Source organism: Phyllobates terribilis, unplaced genomic scaffold (assembly GCF_046119375.1).
Source record: "Phyllobates terribilis strain yellow unplaced genomic scaffold, ASM4611937v1 Scaffold_9__5_contigs__length_417890890, whole genome shotgun sequence".
Taxonomy (NCBI): domain Eukaryota; kingdom Metazoa; phylum Chordata; class Amphibia; order Anura; family Dendrobatidae; genus Phyllobates; species Phyllobates terribilis.
This window is the reverse complement of record NW_027362769.1, coordinates 143,373,715-143,390,129: the sequence shown is the minus strand read 5'-3', so window position 1 is coordinate 143,390,129 and position 16,415 is coordinate 143,373,715. Positions and strand designations below refer to the sequence as shown.

The 16,415-nt window shown below is 39.7% G+C and overlaps 1 protein-coding gene across 1 annotated transcript in view; it reads left to right on the top strand.

Annotated features, from left to right (window-relative positions):
* Positions 1–16,415, top strand: part of GALNT5 (polypeptide N-acetylgalactosaminyltransferase 5) — a 47,899-nt gene that overhangs the window by 23,354 nt on the left and 8,130 nt on the right. The window contains exons 4-9 of the mRNA XM_073647150.1: positions 5,635–5,770; positions 7,659–7,778; positions 9,561–9,678; positions 10,911–11,234; positions 13,365–13,445; positions 15,709–15,870. Of these exons, the coding sequence (XP_073503251.1) occupies positions 5,635–5,770; positions 7,659–7,778; positions 9,561–9,678; positions 10,911–11,234; positions 13,365–13,445; positions 15,709–15,870 (941 nt within the window). The remainder of the gene's footprint in view (positions 1–5,634; positions 5,771–7,658; positions 7,779–9,560; positions 9,679–10,910; positions 11,235–13,364; positions 13,446–15,708; positions 15,871–16,415) is intronic.

Genomic DNA, 16,415 nt, shown 5'->3' with positions numbered 1-16,415 from the left:
TGCTGTAATCACCACTGATCGGCTAAGATCTGTACCATCAAGTGTTCAATTTCCCCACAGCGCCACCACAGGTGAACTGAAGCATTACACTATTGAAAATAATTGAGCTGTGTAATTGTAATGACTGGACATGTTGGCTCCTCTGCAGTGTGAGTGGCTCTTCGCAGCCAATAGATGATGGTCCTTGACCCCTTTCCAACATAGTACGTTATTATTATGCCCTATATCAGGATCAGGTGTACGAAGGGAGTAGAGGAGTTGAGCTAGCTCCATACCGGTCAGGTGCCACTAACTTCTGTTTAACTATTTAAATGCTGCTCTCAATCCCAATATTCCAATGGTGCTCCAAGGTAGCTCAGCCTGTGCCATGGTGGTGCAGTATGTTATTTGGATTCCCTAGAAGTTTTAAAAAAAAAATAAAGCAAAAGTTAAAATGATTAAACAAATATTTTTAAAATATAATAAAAATTTAAATCAGCCACTTTTCCCATTTAAAAAAAATATATAGAAAAACAAAATTGGGGGGCATTGTTGTATCGTAATAGTGCGGTCTATCAAAAATATTATTTTTTTTTTATCCATCGCCAGAATTGCTATCTTTCAATCCCACAAAAAAAAATGCAACAAAATGATGGCAATAAAAACAGCTTGCCACCCAAAAATCAAGCCCCCCACATATCCATTGACAGAAGAATAAAAAAAATGTAGAGGTCTCAGAATATTGTGATGCAAACTTTTATTTTCTTCAAAGTTCTGATTTTTTTATTTTTTATTCCAGCTGCTAAAATATAAACAAAAACCTTTAAAAGTTTGGTATCGCCTTAAATCAGACTGAACTGAAGAATCGAGCTGTCAAGTCATTTTTTTACCGCACAATGAACAGTTTAAAAATAAATGGCTGGACTGCATTATTTTTAACCATTTCATCCCACTCGGACTTTTTTTTTTTTTTTTTGTCAGTACAATATATGGTAAAATAAGTGGTGTCATTCAAAACTAAAATTCGCCCTGAAAAAAAAAAAAAAAAGCCCTCAAATGGCTGTTGATTGAAAAATCACAACAACAAAAGTCATGGCTCTTGGAAGTAGGGAACAGAAAAAAAAAAAGTGAAAGTGCAAAAGCAAAAAAAAAAAAATTGCAGTCATGAAGGGTTTAATGGGGAACCCCTTTTGTATTGAATTAGTATTTGCTCATAATAAGGCTCCGGTAATATGGGCTGGTGGTAGATAACATTGCCGCCCAGTGCCGACATCATCTGGAGGTCAACAGGGGATCAAAAATTACGGGAAGTGCGCTCAGTGTCAGTAAGTAGCCGCCGGACTGCCCGGACATTAGAGGACCGATAGAGGCTTCCCCTGCTTGGAAATTCCTGGCATTAAACACTCAAGAGCGGTGCAGCATGTCAGCGATTGTCAGGATCCAGTGATGGATTTCTATAGTCAGCGAAAAGTAGAAGAATTTCCAGATTATTTTCCTAAACCCTATTGTATAAACCTGTGAAATATTGCTTTGCTCATGAGAAGGGTTTGATGACTAAATGAAAAATGTGCTAAATTGTATATTAATACCAACTCATATTAGATATTATATGTGTGTATATAGCAGAGATGACTTATGTGTAGCAGATCGGAATCAGATATAGCAAAGCTCCACTGGATTCTTATCACTGCCATGTTACCGTATCATTATGACTTGGCAGTTGTTGTTGTGATGCATCAAAGAGAAAAAAAATTAAGCAACTATGCAAACAGTCCCGATTAAAAGTCCCTTTGTGTCTACAGCTTCTATAGTGGCTTGCGAAAGTATTCACCCCCCTTGGCTTTTATCAATTTTGTAACATTACAACCTGTTGTGACAGAGTCACTGGTTTTCTATGCGAGGGGAGGTATGTGTCACTCAGGATGCTCTTCTGTCTGAACAAAGACCTACGGAATTTCTGCCAGCATGTTATATGCTGGGGGTTACCTCTTTAAAAGGGTGTGGTTTTATGGGAATGACGTAGAGATGAGAGGGAAGTCATTCCCCATACCTCCCCTTAGGGTGTGGCTGAACAGGGTTTAAATGTACAGTCAGTTTGTTTTCCTGTGTGGAGTGTGGGGTCTGGAGATTGAAGTCTCCAGGCTGTGTGTGGCTGATGCCAGTGAGCAACACCGGGGGACTGGTGTTACTGAAACCTCACAGGACTATCTGCAGCCGGCAAAGGCCTTGCTGGCTAGAGGACTCTGTTATATTTCATCTTTTGTTTTTCCGTTAACCCCAAGAGGGACTGTTTATTTTTATGGGACTTTGCTGGAGTTTATGCCGCACAATAAACCCACAGGAAGTTTATCCAAACCGTGTGTCCTGTGTCTACCTCCGGAGAGCCGAGCAAGTCGCTTTACCACACTGTGTTTAAATATTTTGGGAATTTGATATGTGTGTGATGTATCAGCACTAAATAGTCTCGTTGGTGAAGTGAGAAAAATATAGGCATAAATTAAATTTATGGGATCAAATAATTAAAATTTGGCATGTGCTTATATGTTCACCCCTTTTGCTCTTAAGCCTCTAAAATTTTCTGGTGCGAGTAATTACCTTTATAAGTTACATGATTAGTGAAAGGACGTCCACCTGTGTGCAATCTAAGTATCACATGTCTATCACTATATACACTTTACCTTTTCTGAAAGGCCACAGAGGCTGTAACACCATTAAGAAAGAGGCACCAATAACCAAACAACACCATGAAGACCAAGGAGATCTCCAAACAAATCAGGGACAAAGTTGTTGAGAAGAACAAGTCAGGTTTGGGATATCCCAATCTCTGATGATCCCCCAGAGCACCATCAAATCTATTATCATCAAATGGAAAGAACATGGTACCACAACAAACCTGCCAAGAGTGGGCTGCCCACCAAAACTCTCAGCCCGGGCAAGGAGGGTAATAATCAGAGACCAAAAGGTAATCTTGAAAGAGCTGCAGAGTTTCCAAGCAGAGACTGGAGTATCTGTCCATATAACCACAATAAGCCATATACTCCATAGAAGTGGCCTTTATGGAAGAGTGGGCAGAAAAAAAGAAAAAAAACTTTACTTACACACAAAAATTGTAAGGCTCATTTTGAGTTTGCCAAAAGCCATGTGGGAGACTCCTCAAATGTATGGAAGAAGGTGCTGTGGTCAGATGAGACCAAATTTGAACTTTTTGGCGCCAAACCAACACAGCTCATCACCCCAAGAACACCATCCCCACAGTGAAACATAGTGGTGGCAGCATCATGTTGTGAGGGATGTTTTTCAGCAGTTGGGACAGGGAAAATGGTCTGAGTCGAGGGGAAGATGGATGGCGCAATATACAGAGATATTCTTGAGCAAAACTTGTTTCAGTCTGTCAGTGATTTGAGACTGGGGCGGAGGTTCACCTCCCAACAGGACAATGACACAAAGCATATTGGCTAAAGTAAAACTTGAGTGGTTTAAGGTGAAATGTGTAAATGTTTAGGAGTGGCCTAGCTAAAGCCCAGACCTTAATCCAATTGAGAATCTGTGGTCAGACTTCAAGATTGTTCACCAGAGGAAACTATATAACTTAAAGGAGCTGGAGCAGTTTAGCCTTGAGGAATGGGCAAAAATCCCAGTGACAAGATGTGGAAAGCTCATAGAGACTTATCCAAAGCAACTTGCCGCTTTAATTGCCACAAAAGGAGGCGCTACAAAGTACTGATTTTAGGGGGGTGAATAGTTATGCACACTGAAGTTTTCAGTTAATTTGTCCTATTTGTTGTCTGCTTCACAATAAAAAGAACCAAATGTTCACAGTTGTAGGTATTTTCTGTACATGAAGTGATGCAAACCCTCAAAAAAAACAATGAAAATCCCGGATGTGAGGTAGCAAAACACCGAAAATGCTAAGGGGGTGGATACTTTCGCAAGCCACTGTATGTGTCTCCATGGTTACAGACTACAAACAAACCGTTTGTAGTCTGGTTCTGCAATCACGTGCCACAAATGTCTTAGATGGTACAACCCCATTAAGTATTAAATTAAATCCTGCTGCTCTTTTTTTTCTTTTTTTTTCTTCTTTTTAACATGTATCTAAAAATTAGACTAAAATTTGCAAATAGTCTTCATTTTAGTATTTTCTGTCTACAATTCCAATCCAGCTGTATTTGTTTCCATAGTAATACAAACAACCCCTATAAAGTCTAATCATATAGGACTGAGGGATGGAAGAGTGACTACAGGATTAGACCACAAAGGGTGTGCTGGTTATCTGCTACCATAAACTAAAATATAATTTTACCATAAAGGGGGAAAAAAAAATAATCATTTGGTATTGATGTGTCCACAAAAGGAAACATATAGTAAAAGCTACAAAAAGAAAACAAAATAAAAAACACATTCTGTATTTTTGAATCGCTGCACTTACACCCAAAAAATGCAATACATTTTTTTTTAGAATATAATATATTATATATATATATGTATATATAATATTAGTGTAAATAAAAACACCAGCTTGCCAACACAAAACAACAAGCCCTCATACAGGTCCAAAAATAAAAAAGTTACAATCTCAGATAATGACAACACAAACATGTGAATTTTTTTACAGCCACTAAAATATGGAAAAAAAAAAAACTATACAAGTTTGGTTTCGCCGTAATCGTACTGGCTGGGTTCACATGAGCATATTAATAATCGTCCCGAGTTTTCTAGATGAAACTCGGAAGATTTATTTATTTAAATTTAAGTTCATGTGTTTTTTTTTTTGGGGGATTTTTTTTAATTTGTCATCCGTTCAACATCCGTGCTTGTTGCAAATTTACAAGACTAAATACAGTTCCCTACATAAAAGAATTGCAATGTATGGCCACAGCCCCACTATCAGTATTCGGTCAGTATGTTTTCTCAGGAGTGGGAGCCAAAACCAGGTGAGGAACAATCAGAGAAAAGGTATAATAGAAACAAGTCACCAATTCTGCATTTATCACCCACTCCTGGTTTTGGCTCCCACTCCTGAGAAAAAATACTGACCGAATACTGATAGTGGGGCCGTAGCCTTTCTGTAAAAGTCAGATGCTACACAGTAGCTCAGTATGGGATGTGATTATATTTTTTTTTTATGTCCGAGTCTCATCCTACATATGGAAGAAACTAATGCAGCTGCAATTTTTTTCACGCATAGATTCTGTCTGTGAAAAAAAGAAAAATGTTCATCTCTTCTGCCCCATTTAACAACTTTAGCCAAAAATGCAACCTAGTGATCCCTGCCTGACCTTAAGAATCATATTCCTTTTTTTTTTTTTACCGACTAAAGAACACCGTAAAAATAGAATCCAATATCCAACATACAATGGCGGAATTGCAATTTCCCCCCACTTGGAATGTTTTTCCTGTTCTTTTCTGCAATTTTTATTACACTAATTGGTGTAATTCAAAACTAAAACTCGTCCCTCAGAGAACAGACCCCACACAGACTTGCTGATTATAAAAGTTATGGCTTTTATGGTAGGAAAAAAACAAAAAAACAAAAGCCCAAAAAATGACAAGTCGTCCGTCATAAAGGCGTTCAAGAACATGGTCCACGTGGGGTGTGCGAACATTCCCTTTAAATCATTCGCAGTGTATAAAAGTTCTTCTTTATCCTTTTAGGAGACGTGCTGACGTTCTTGGACTCGCACGTTGAGTGCAATGTTGGATGGCTGGAACCTCTCCTGGAACAAGTGCGGATAAACAGAAAGAAGGTGGCGTGCCCGGTGATTGAAGTCATCAATGATAAGGACATGAGGTAATGTTCCACTGTTTGTGGAGAACGCAATTACCCAAGTGACACTTTATTGAGATTATTTTGGAATATTATTTTAGATTATTTTAGGCACCGCTCTCCGTCAGCAGTCTCCGCTCTGATCTAAAGGAAACACTTTCAATGGAATCAGCTTTCCATAATCAGTTTAATCCAAGACACATGGATGGATGTGACTGAGGGACTGTTGCAGATTTCAGCTTTCAGCAGAATCATTCAGCAGTCAAACATTGTGGGAGAATGAACTTTAATACTTGGGAAACGCAGCAAAAATATTAATTATTACAAGATGGATGAAAACAGGAAAGAACTTTCATAAATTGGGGAGACCATGCAATGGAAACTCTAGGTTATCCACTTTTGGGGATATTTTTATTTTACTTAAATGCAATTATTTTTGGCTAAACATCATTTTTGCAATTGGGTGTTACTAAAAATATTTGCACAGTTTGCCTTCTATAGCGTCTGTGTTGCACTGCAGAATGAGATGTCTGAGAAACAGTCAGCGAGCTCATTCTGACAGTCTGATGGGAGAGTTTGTACCTCTATTATCTGTCATTTGCTGAGCGCCTCTCAGCTGATTTATGACCGCAGCAAACTTGAATGTGCACAGTCGCAAAGAGCCTGTAAAAGCCAAACGGTCCAACATTTTTAACAACATCTAATTGCAAAAGTGATTTTTAGCCTAAAATACATGCATTAAGCAAAATAACAAAATAAAAAAAATTCTGTCCCCAAAAGTGGGCACATCTGCTGTCTCATGCCAATAGTCCCTCTTCACATAAGCCTGTAGCTTTTGTATATTCTAACAGGAACAGATACACTAATTTACATTAGGCCATAAATGTGTATTTGAGATTCCTATCACACAGATGCCTCTACATTTTATTGGTGTGATTTAGGCTATGTTATTATGCAGTGGGTTTTTTTTTTGCTTTGTTTTTTTCAGCCAAAACCTAAACTCTTGGCAATAAAAATGTAGCATGCAAAGCACCGTTTTACTGCTTTTTTGCGTTTATTTTCTGTGGATGATATGTGTGCTTTGTCTAGAGTACATGTTATATAATTAAGTTAGGTTTTGCTGTGTTTTTTGCACTTTCTCATTGCTTTCTATGGGTGAAAAAAAAATTCTGCAAAAAAAAAAAAAAAAGCACTGAAAGAATTGACACGCTGCATGTCTCAAATTGCGTCAGAAAAAATCAGGAAAAAGAATAAGCATGTGCATGAGAGTTCTGAAATCTCAGCTTGTTTGCATAAAAAAATGCTGCAAAAAAAGCTTCGTGTGAACATAGCCTTATACCTCCCTGGTGGGGCACACTCATGAATAGTCCACATGAAAAAAATTGCAATATACTCCATTGATTGCTTACATTATGCGCTGGGTATGTGTGACATGAAGCGGGGCGGTAGCCATGGGCGAGGAACTCGTGTTTCACGCCGCAACACACTACATGAAAATGGGGGTCCTGGCTGGGAGTGTGGACTTTTGCTATAGTGGGAATACTCCCCTGCAGACCACATGGTGCCGTTGTATTCGGCCGGCCAGGACCAGATGTTACAGAGTTCAATGAGGGAGGTCATAGTGTGTAAATATGAAAAGAGTGACCGCCCCTTCCAACCTGAAAACTGGTGTGTACTGGTGCATACTAAGAGTAGCCATCTCTATACATAACTAACAAAGTAGCACTCTGTAGTGCTATAGCATGCAAACCTGAAATATAAGAATTCATATTTCATACATTTCATGTTTGCATGCTATAGCGCTACAGAGTGCTACTTTGTTATAGTTCGTAAATAAATGTATTTTTACTGAACAATAACTTTTGAGGAACTTTGTACATTTTTATTCTCATCACTATCACTTCTCCCCCAGCTATATGACCGTGGACAACTTCCAGAGAGGTATTTTCACTTGGCCGATGAACTTTGGCTGGAAGCCCATCCCTACAGAAGTTCTCCAGAAAAACAAGATAACGGAGATGGATCCAATAAGGTGAACACTTCTCCTTTTTTTTTTTACGACTTTCGACCCACTAAGCATGTCGCGTTCTCTATTTTCTAAGATACAGAAATTCACAGATCTACAATATTCGTATTACACATCAGGAAATCTGTCATTTACGGCCAAGCTCACATACAATAGATCACAGTCAGGGCAGGAGGACACCGACTCCTTGCCCAGAGGAACACTACAAACCTTGTTAGACAGTTTAATGATGGCATCCGGTGGAGGAAATTACAAGAGGAAAAAAATAAATAATAGATCTTGTATTTAACAACAAAGAATTTTATTGTCAGTTTTGCACAATTGACCACGTGCAGAATTATACGGTCAAATGTACTTTATGATGCGGCATTAAAACAACGTGATAATGGTTGATCCTTCTTTTTTTTTTTTTTTTTTTTATCTTTTCATTATAATTCAAGATTTAATAAGAGTTTGGGAAGGGAAGTGACAACCCCTCTAAGCACATCTACCATTCAGGAAAGAGGTTGTCAATTGTCAAAATATTTTTGGTGCCTTTTTCATGAAATGAATGACTCTGTTTGATGGCAACCCAAAGCAGATTTCAATGGAAAAGTTCATCAGTGTTGTTAGACTTTTTCATTGTCCAATGCTGAGTCCTTAAAGGGTATTTAGTAGGTGTAATAATAATATTAGCAAATGCCCCCAATTAGAAATGTAGTATAGTTCTTCTGATTCACTATGTCCCTTACCCCATGTACAGGGCATTGCAGTAGATTAGGTATGATTACAACCACTCATATAGTGACAGTTAGTTGTTAGTGGTCGTAAACCATGGATATCTAAGCTACTGCAATGCCCTGCACATCAGGTAAGGGACATAGTTAATCAGAAGAACTATGCTAAATTTCTAATTGGAGGTATTTGCTAATATTATTATTATTAGGCCATGGCCCCACTATCAGTATTCGGTCAGTATTTTTTCTCAAGACTGGGAGCCAAAACCAGGATTGGGTGATAAATGCAGAATTGGTAACTTGTTTCTATTATACCTTTTCTCTGATTGTTCCTCACCTGGTTTTGGCTCCCACTCCTGAGAAAAAATACTGACCAAATACTGATAGTGGGGCCGTGGCCTTACAACTACTACATATTGAGATAGGATTTTGGAGATGGGAATACCCCTTTAAGCCAGTGACTAACTGCAGCAATCAAATGCCTAACCTGACCAGTAGGGGAACTATGCTGCATGCTTTAAAAAAAAAAAAAAAAAATAGAAATACCCCTTTAATGTATAGACAATGCGGTTGTTCACCTCTGATTACTTATTTTTAATGAAATCCATGCATTAGGGTTTCATGAAAGATTTTGCACCGCTTGGTTTTTACAGGCTGTTTGTTTCCCTCCACGTTCAACTTTGATGTGGTCTGTGGTAAAAAAAAAATCAGCTGAGAGGAGCCCACAAAAAGACAGATAAGAATTAGAAAATCTCTCATCAGAATGAGCTCACTGGTGAGTTCTCAGTTAACTCATTCTGCTGCCGGAAATACACAGTGCAACCAAAAGGCTATGGAAGGCAAACTGTGCAAAACTTTTAATGAAGCCCAATTGCAAAAATAATTTTTAGCCAAAAATACATAAATTTTTAGTTAGAAAAAAAATGTCTCCAAAAGTGAATAACCCCTTTATGCTCAATATGATTCCTGCTCAAACTAGACAATGATACTGCCCTCTATAGGCAGGAAAATAAACTTCTTTAACCCAAACTATTACTATATATTTGCTAACATCATCTCTTTTATTTTTTAGATGCCCAGTTATGGCTGGAGGGTTATTTTCCATTGATAGGAAATATTTCTACGAACTTGGTACTTATGACCCCGGCCTGGATGTTTGGGGAGGAGAAAACATGGAAATATCATTTAAGGTATTTTTAAATATTAAGAAATATTTTTATGACCCATTCCCCACTCATATCATGTGATACATTCGGGAGATGTGCTTCATTAAATCTTAGAGCCTTGACCAGAAGAGATCCAGATTTTATAATAACTTTTGATTGACTTCAGAATATTCCAAGATTTGATTTTCAATGGTATATTGTAGAAAAAAAATGTAATTTTAGTAAAAATGTTATTAATACCACAGCCAAGTGGTTACCTTAGTACCTTAGCATGAGGCTGCTGCAAAATAGTGTTATATAGCTGTATAAGCTGTTAGCTTTAAACTAATGAGCAAAGTCATATTAAATTATATCAGGAAGAGGAAACAGCACCCCTACTGTTCATGTCTGGTATTGCAGTTCTACAATATCAGGCACATCTCATTGACACAAGTGGCGATCCAAGGGGTAATGTTTCTCCTTGAGGAGAATAACATGCCAAGCCTGTTATGCCATTGTGAGGAGACTTTTAAGCTTTGCAATGCTCCTCTTGGAAATTTAAATATGCAAATTGCCTCTTCAGAGAGAAAGAGGACTACAACTCTAGCGCCACCTATTGGAAGCAGCGATCCTAAAAGTCAATATCGACCCTTTACCGACCATTAACTCCAATTTGGGACAATTCTTTTAAAAAATAAAACTATACCCTATGATTGACTGAATTCAGAATGGAGATCAAGTTTCATCATTCAGCCATAGATAATCATGCAGCAGGAGAAATGTAGCGTGAGGCTATGTTCACACGATGTCTTTATGAGGGGATCTTGAAAGACACTTGCAACACTTTTTTTTTTTTTTTTTTTTTTTCAAAGAAGTTTTTGGGGTTGTTTTCTGACGAGATTTTGAAAAACACCTGGTTATAAAAAAGAAAAAAAAAAGTGCATCTCTTGGAAGTTGATCCTGATGGAATCCGATCCAAACTAGGCACTGTCAAATTAAAAGGCTGCAAAAAAAAGTTTTTGTAGAAAACCTCCAAAACGTCTTGAAAAAAATTCTTCAAAACCGTTTCAGGAAAAGAAAAACTCCTCCAAAAACTTCCCTCAAAAAAGTCCCCTTCCCTAAAGCAGTTTCTGTTTGAAAAACTTGTAAGTTTTTAAAAACTTTAAAAAAAAATCTGTGTGAACAGAGCCTTATATCTTTTCGAGACATGTCTTTAGCAGGGAAGAGGGTGAGGATCATCCCTTTTATTTATATATTTGTCTTCTCCTGTATTTTAGGTTTGGATGTGTGGTGGAGAAATTGAGATCATCCCTTGCTCCAGAGTTGGCCACATCTTCAGGAATGACAACCCGTACTCCTTCCCTAAAGACCGGGTGAAAACTGTGGAGAGGAACCTGGCCCGTGTCGCTGAAGTCTGGCTGGATGACTATAAGGAGCTCTTCTATGGTCATGGATATCACCTTCTACGAGAACGGGTGAACATTGGTGACCTGACGAAGCAGAAGGAGCTGAGGAAGAGATTACAGTGCAAGAGCTTCAAATGGTACATAGACAATGTCTACCCAGACCTGGACGCCCCTCTGATCAGAGCTGGAGGAGTGGTAAGTGCCGCTGTGCACATTTATATTATATACAGTGTGTGTGTATGTGTGTATATATATATATATGTGTGTGTGTGTGTGTATATATATATATATGTGCGCTAACCTGGTCAAAGGTCATTGTGAAGGCAGGAGGAGGAGGTGAGCCGTGACATCACCTATTGTGAATGGTGGATCCTGTGTTATCTACTGTATACAGAGGTATTATCAGTCATTGTACAGGAGGAGGAGGAGGTGAGCTGTGACCTCACCTATTGTTAATAGTCAATCCTTTATTATCTACTGTATATAGAAATGTTATCAGTCATTGTATAGGAGGAGGAGTAGGTGAGCTGTAATATCACCCATTGTGAATGGTGGATCTTGTGTTATCTACTGTATATAGAGGTGTTATCAGCCATTGTAAAGGAGGAGGTGAGCTGTGACATCATCTTTTGTTAATAGTCGATCCTGTGTTATCACTCATTGTACAGGAGTAGGAGGAGGTGAGCTGTGATATCACCTATTGTTAATAGTCGATGCTGTGTTATCACTCATTGTACAGGAGGAGGAAGAGGTGAGCTGTGACATCACCTATTGTGAATGGTGGATCCTGTTATCTACAATAGATAGATGTGTCACATTTCACTGTAATCCTGTCTGTTATGATAATGAGGCTTTGGAAAGTCTTCTGTAAAGAACACGAAATGAGTTTGATAGAAGACTAGTGGCCAGTATGAAAATTACAAGAATTTTGATTATTTTTTTTATAGGGAATTCCCAATCTGTTCAGCAATTGCTGAGGTGAAAAAAAAAACTGGAGACAATAAATGTACAAAAGTAAAACCGGTACAAGGCTAGTGTTAGGGGATATGCTAAAAGTATTGTGATAGCACCACTTTAAATTTATCTCTAAAAACAACTTCCACAGGACCTTTGTTGTCATATGACTTGTATTAAATATATTTTCCTGATATTAAGAAAATGTCAATAGTCCTGGATTTACGTGCTCTCATTTTTCAGATTATCGGGATTCTTCTTTAATTATAAAATATATATAAAAAAAATGCAAGTTGTATATGTAATGTATGCAATGGCCACTAGGGGGCACAAGAGTACACTTACATTAATACATAGAGTAAATGTTTGCAGAACTTTTTTCTTTTAATCACTTCTGTCATGATTCAGGCCGGGATGTATTAAAGGATAAATGAGAGTTGGCAATTAATACACACAAATAGTTTTGCAATAATTGACTTTGCGGCACACTACTTCTTATGTGAACCCAGTCTGAATGGTTCTGGTCCGTACAGGTTATCGCAAAATCAATCATATAAGTCAATAGCAAAAAGGCAATTCTGATGAATAGGGGCATATGATGAGAACATTGTTCTTCCTCTGTATAAAGCGCTGGTAAGGCCGCACTTAGAATATTGTGCACAGTTCTGGGCTCCGGTGCTCAGGAAAGACATATTGGAGCTAGAGAGGGTACAAAGGAGGGCGACTAAGGTAATAAAGGGAATGGAGGGACTAGAATACCCAGAGAGGTTGTCAAAATTAGGCCTATTTACGTTGGAAAAGAGAAGGCTTAGGGGAGACCTCATAAACATGTATAAATACATCAGGGGGCAGTACAGAGATCTCGCCCATGACCTGTTTATACCAAGGATGGTGACAAAGACGAGGGGGCACACTATGCGTCTGGAGCAAAGGAGGTTCCTGCACCAGCATAGAAGGGGATTCTTTATGGTCAGAGCCGTGAGACTCTGGAACTCTCTGGGAGAGGAAGTGGTGATGTCCAACTCACTTAACGAGTTCAAGAGAGGCCTGGATGCCTTTCTTGAGAACAATAAAATTACATCTTATGCTTAGTGATAGTTAATTAATCCAGGGATTTAATCTGACTGCCAGATTGGTGTCGGGAAGTGAATTTTTCCTCAATGATGTAAATTGGCCTATACCGCATGGTTTTTTGTTGCCTTCCCCTGGATCAACGCTGCGGAATAGCTGCAGTGCACAAGAAATAGGCTGAACTGGATGGACGCTTGTCTTTTTTCGGCCTTATAAACTATGTAACTATGATGTGTTTAATTTTTTTCACTTTTATCAAATTAAATTAAATGTGATTAACTTTCATCTTTTGTATTTTAGGTAAAAAACATTGCACTGGAGAAGTGCCTGTCCTTGGAAAACTCGACTGTAGTCCTTGAATCATGTGATGCCAGTAAGCAGGTTTGTGCTTTTATGTGGCTGTATATCAGATCTGTATATAAAAAAAATGAAAGCAGGCCTGGACCATATTTTCTAACAACTTTGCTGCTCCTCTGTTATTCCTCCCGACGGTATCTGACTGTGCAGGGCCACATCCTATCCAGAAAAACTGCTGAACTTCAGGTAGTTAATACCTGTCTTAGGGTGCAGTCAGACGGACGTATAAATTGGACCGAGATCAGACTGCAATGCTCGGACTGGCCGGCGGCTCTCCCCACCCGAGTGTGGCAGCTTCATGTATTTCATTGCAGCTGTCGGGAGAGCCGCCGGCCAGTCCGAGCACTGCAGTCTGATCTCAGTTCGATTTATATGGCTGTCTGACTGCGCCCTTAGACTAACGCTTCCTACAGGGAAATTATGGGGACATAACTAGAGATGAGCGGATCGATTTGCGGGACTCCGGTACTGCTTGCATCCGCCTCGTCATATGACGGTGCGCCAGCCCTGGCTAATCAAACGCCGCGCTGGGAACGCCGGAAGGTAAAAGAGTTCATGGGCCTCTCGTCTAACCACCAGGTGCAACTGACCTGAACGCTATCGGAGTATCGATCCGCTCATCTCTAGACATAATCCATATAACTTGTGCAGCTAAATAGCACCTAACATTTCTTGAAAAGTGACCCTTTGATTTGGGGTCCTGCTTTGAAGAAGACTTGTCACCACTCCTGACACGTTTGTGACCTTCATAAAATAACAATTCTGAATTATCCTCTCTTCGACCTCTACATTGTATTATTCCTCTGTTATTCCTCCTAGAAATGTATCAATAAATGGATATTTTCCTTGTCAAAGGGATGTATCCCTTCACAGTCTAAGGGTTAACGTCTCTCCTTGTGGAGAGTGACCTGCCTAAAATGCCAGTGTAAGGAGACTTATATGCCATGTAATGATCCTCTGGGAAATTAAATATGCAAATAGCCTGTTCAGAGAGGAAAAGCCAAACCAGAATCTCAGTTTTCAGACACATGTTTCGGGAGGGTTGCCCCTCCTCAGTGCAAAGCACGAGATCTGATTTGGCTGTATGAGAAGCTTCTGACTGGAGTCTAAGGGGTAATATTTCCTCTTGTGGAGAGTGACATGCCAGTGTAAGGAGACTTATAGGCCATGCAATGATCCTCTGGGAAATTTAATATGCAAATAGCCTGTTCAGAAAGGAAAAGCCAAACCAGAATCTCAATTTTCAGACACCTCGTTTGGAATGTTGCCCCTCCTCAGTGCAATGCATGACATCTGATTTGGCTGTATAAGAAGCCTCTGACTGGGGTGTAAGGTGTAACATTTCTCCCTGTGGAAAGTGGCAAGCCTAACATGTGAATGTAAGGAGACTTCTAGGCCATGCAATGCTCCTCTTGGAAATTAAATATGCAAGTTGCCTCTTCAGAGAGGAAGAGGACAATTTTCATCGTTAATTGGACTCTTTCACAGTATGCTGAAACAAACCCCCAACTGGTAACACCCAGTTGTCTTACCAAAGGGTGCAGCAGCCATTGTGTGAAGTGAGCCTAGATGTATGAAAACATTGAATATGTGGCATTCCTGCTCTATAGACTGCACTTATAAAATTAAGGTACTTGTTGCACAAACTGGCCAATAAATGGGATCCCATCAGCCATGACAAGGCGACCTTTCTCGACCTTTCTCTGGAGGGTCCCTAACCTTTTCTATCAGTCATACCTCTCCTGGGCTAAAAGTCTAGACAACTAAAGGGCAGGTAGGATCCAGCACTAACGGAAAACAGTCTTAAGCCTCATTCACATGTCGAGTTGTTTTGTACGACTGCTATCTGTGGTTTTCACGGATAACATTCATTCCTGTCAGTCTATGGGGTTGTGCACATGCTTTTGATTTTTCGCGGACTGTGGTAAATTGCGGAGACATGTCCTATTTTGATCCAAGCTTCGGATCAAAATCGGCAATCAAGTCTATGGGTCTGTAAATAAATTGGACAGCACTTGGATGCCATCAGAGTGCAGTCTGAGTTTCACGGACTGTCAGAAAGGAGAAGGTGGAGATCAACTTTTTTTTTTAACAATATTTTATTATTCATTTAAGGAAACCTTCAAGCAAAAGTATTACATTTTCTAATGTTGTGGGCAGTGCGTGACCTCTGTGTCCTCGTTTCTCAGGTCTTGCACTTGGTAGAACACAATGTATCACGTTATGTATTTGGTGTTTCTGTTACGATTTGGGCGATGAGCCTCATCTCTTCCTATTCTCACCGCAGAACCAGCAGTTTAACTTCACCTGGTTACGGCTGATTAAACAGAAGGATCAGTGCATTGCTCACGATGACCTCAAGAACATGGTGGCTGCGGTACAATGTGACAACCTGGACGGCAGCCACCGCTGGATACACAGGTCCATGACCTCGTTACAGCCCGTGCTGGTGAGTAACCCGATGGGTCACAGGTGTGAGGGATATTTACCTTGTGTGTGAGCAGATCCCGTGCCAGGGAACCAGCCCTGCTTCACCCTGCGCCCATATCAGCCTGACACCAGCGTCATTAAGATAAAGAAGGCAAACACGGCCCTGCAGATCTGCAGCTGGGAGTCCTGAGAGTCCTCCCCGGTGCTGCCATGTGCCGGACCCTCCTGAGCCTCCTGTGCCAGCTGGTATCTCACAGAACAGTTTATTCTTGCCTTTGGCAGCAGCACAATCACAGGTCCTTCACTTTCGAGCCGTTCATATGAGTGACTTGAGATTGCCCATATTTTCCCGATATATAAACTTCTATCGAGTTGTCCTGAGTGGTCACACATGGTCCACGTGTCCATCAGTATCGTCAGGTTTTTATCACAGTCGGTGTCTGGGAGAAATCCTGGTATATCTCCGTGCCCAAAACTCCCAGATAGACAATGGATTAAGGGATAGATGGAAACTATATAGAGAAAAGTATGTGCCACCTCCACATTACACCTACAGCTTTTATG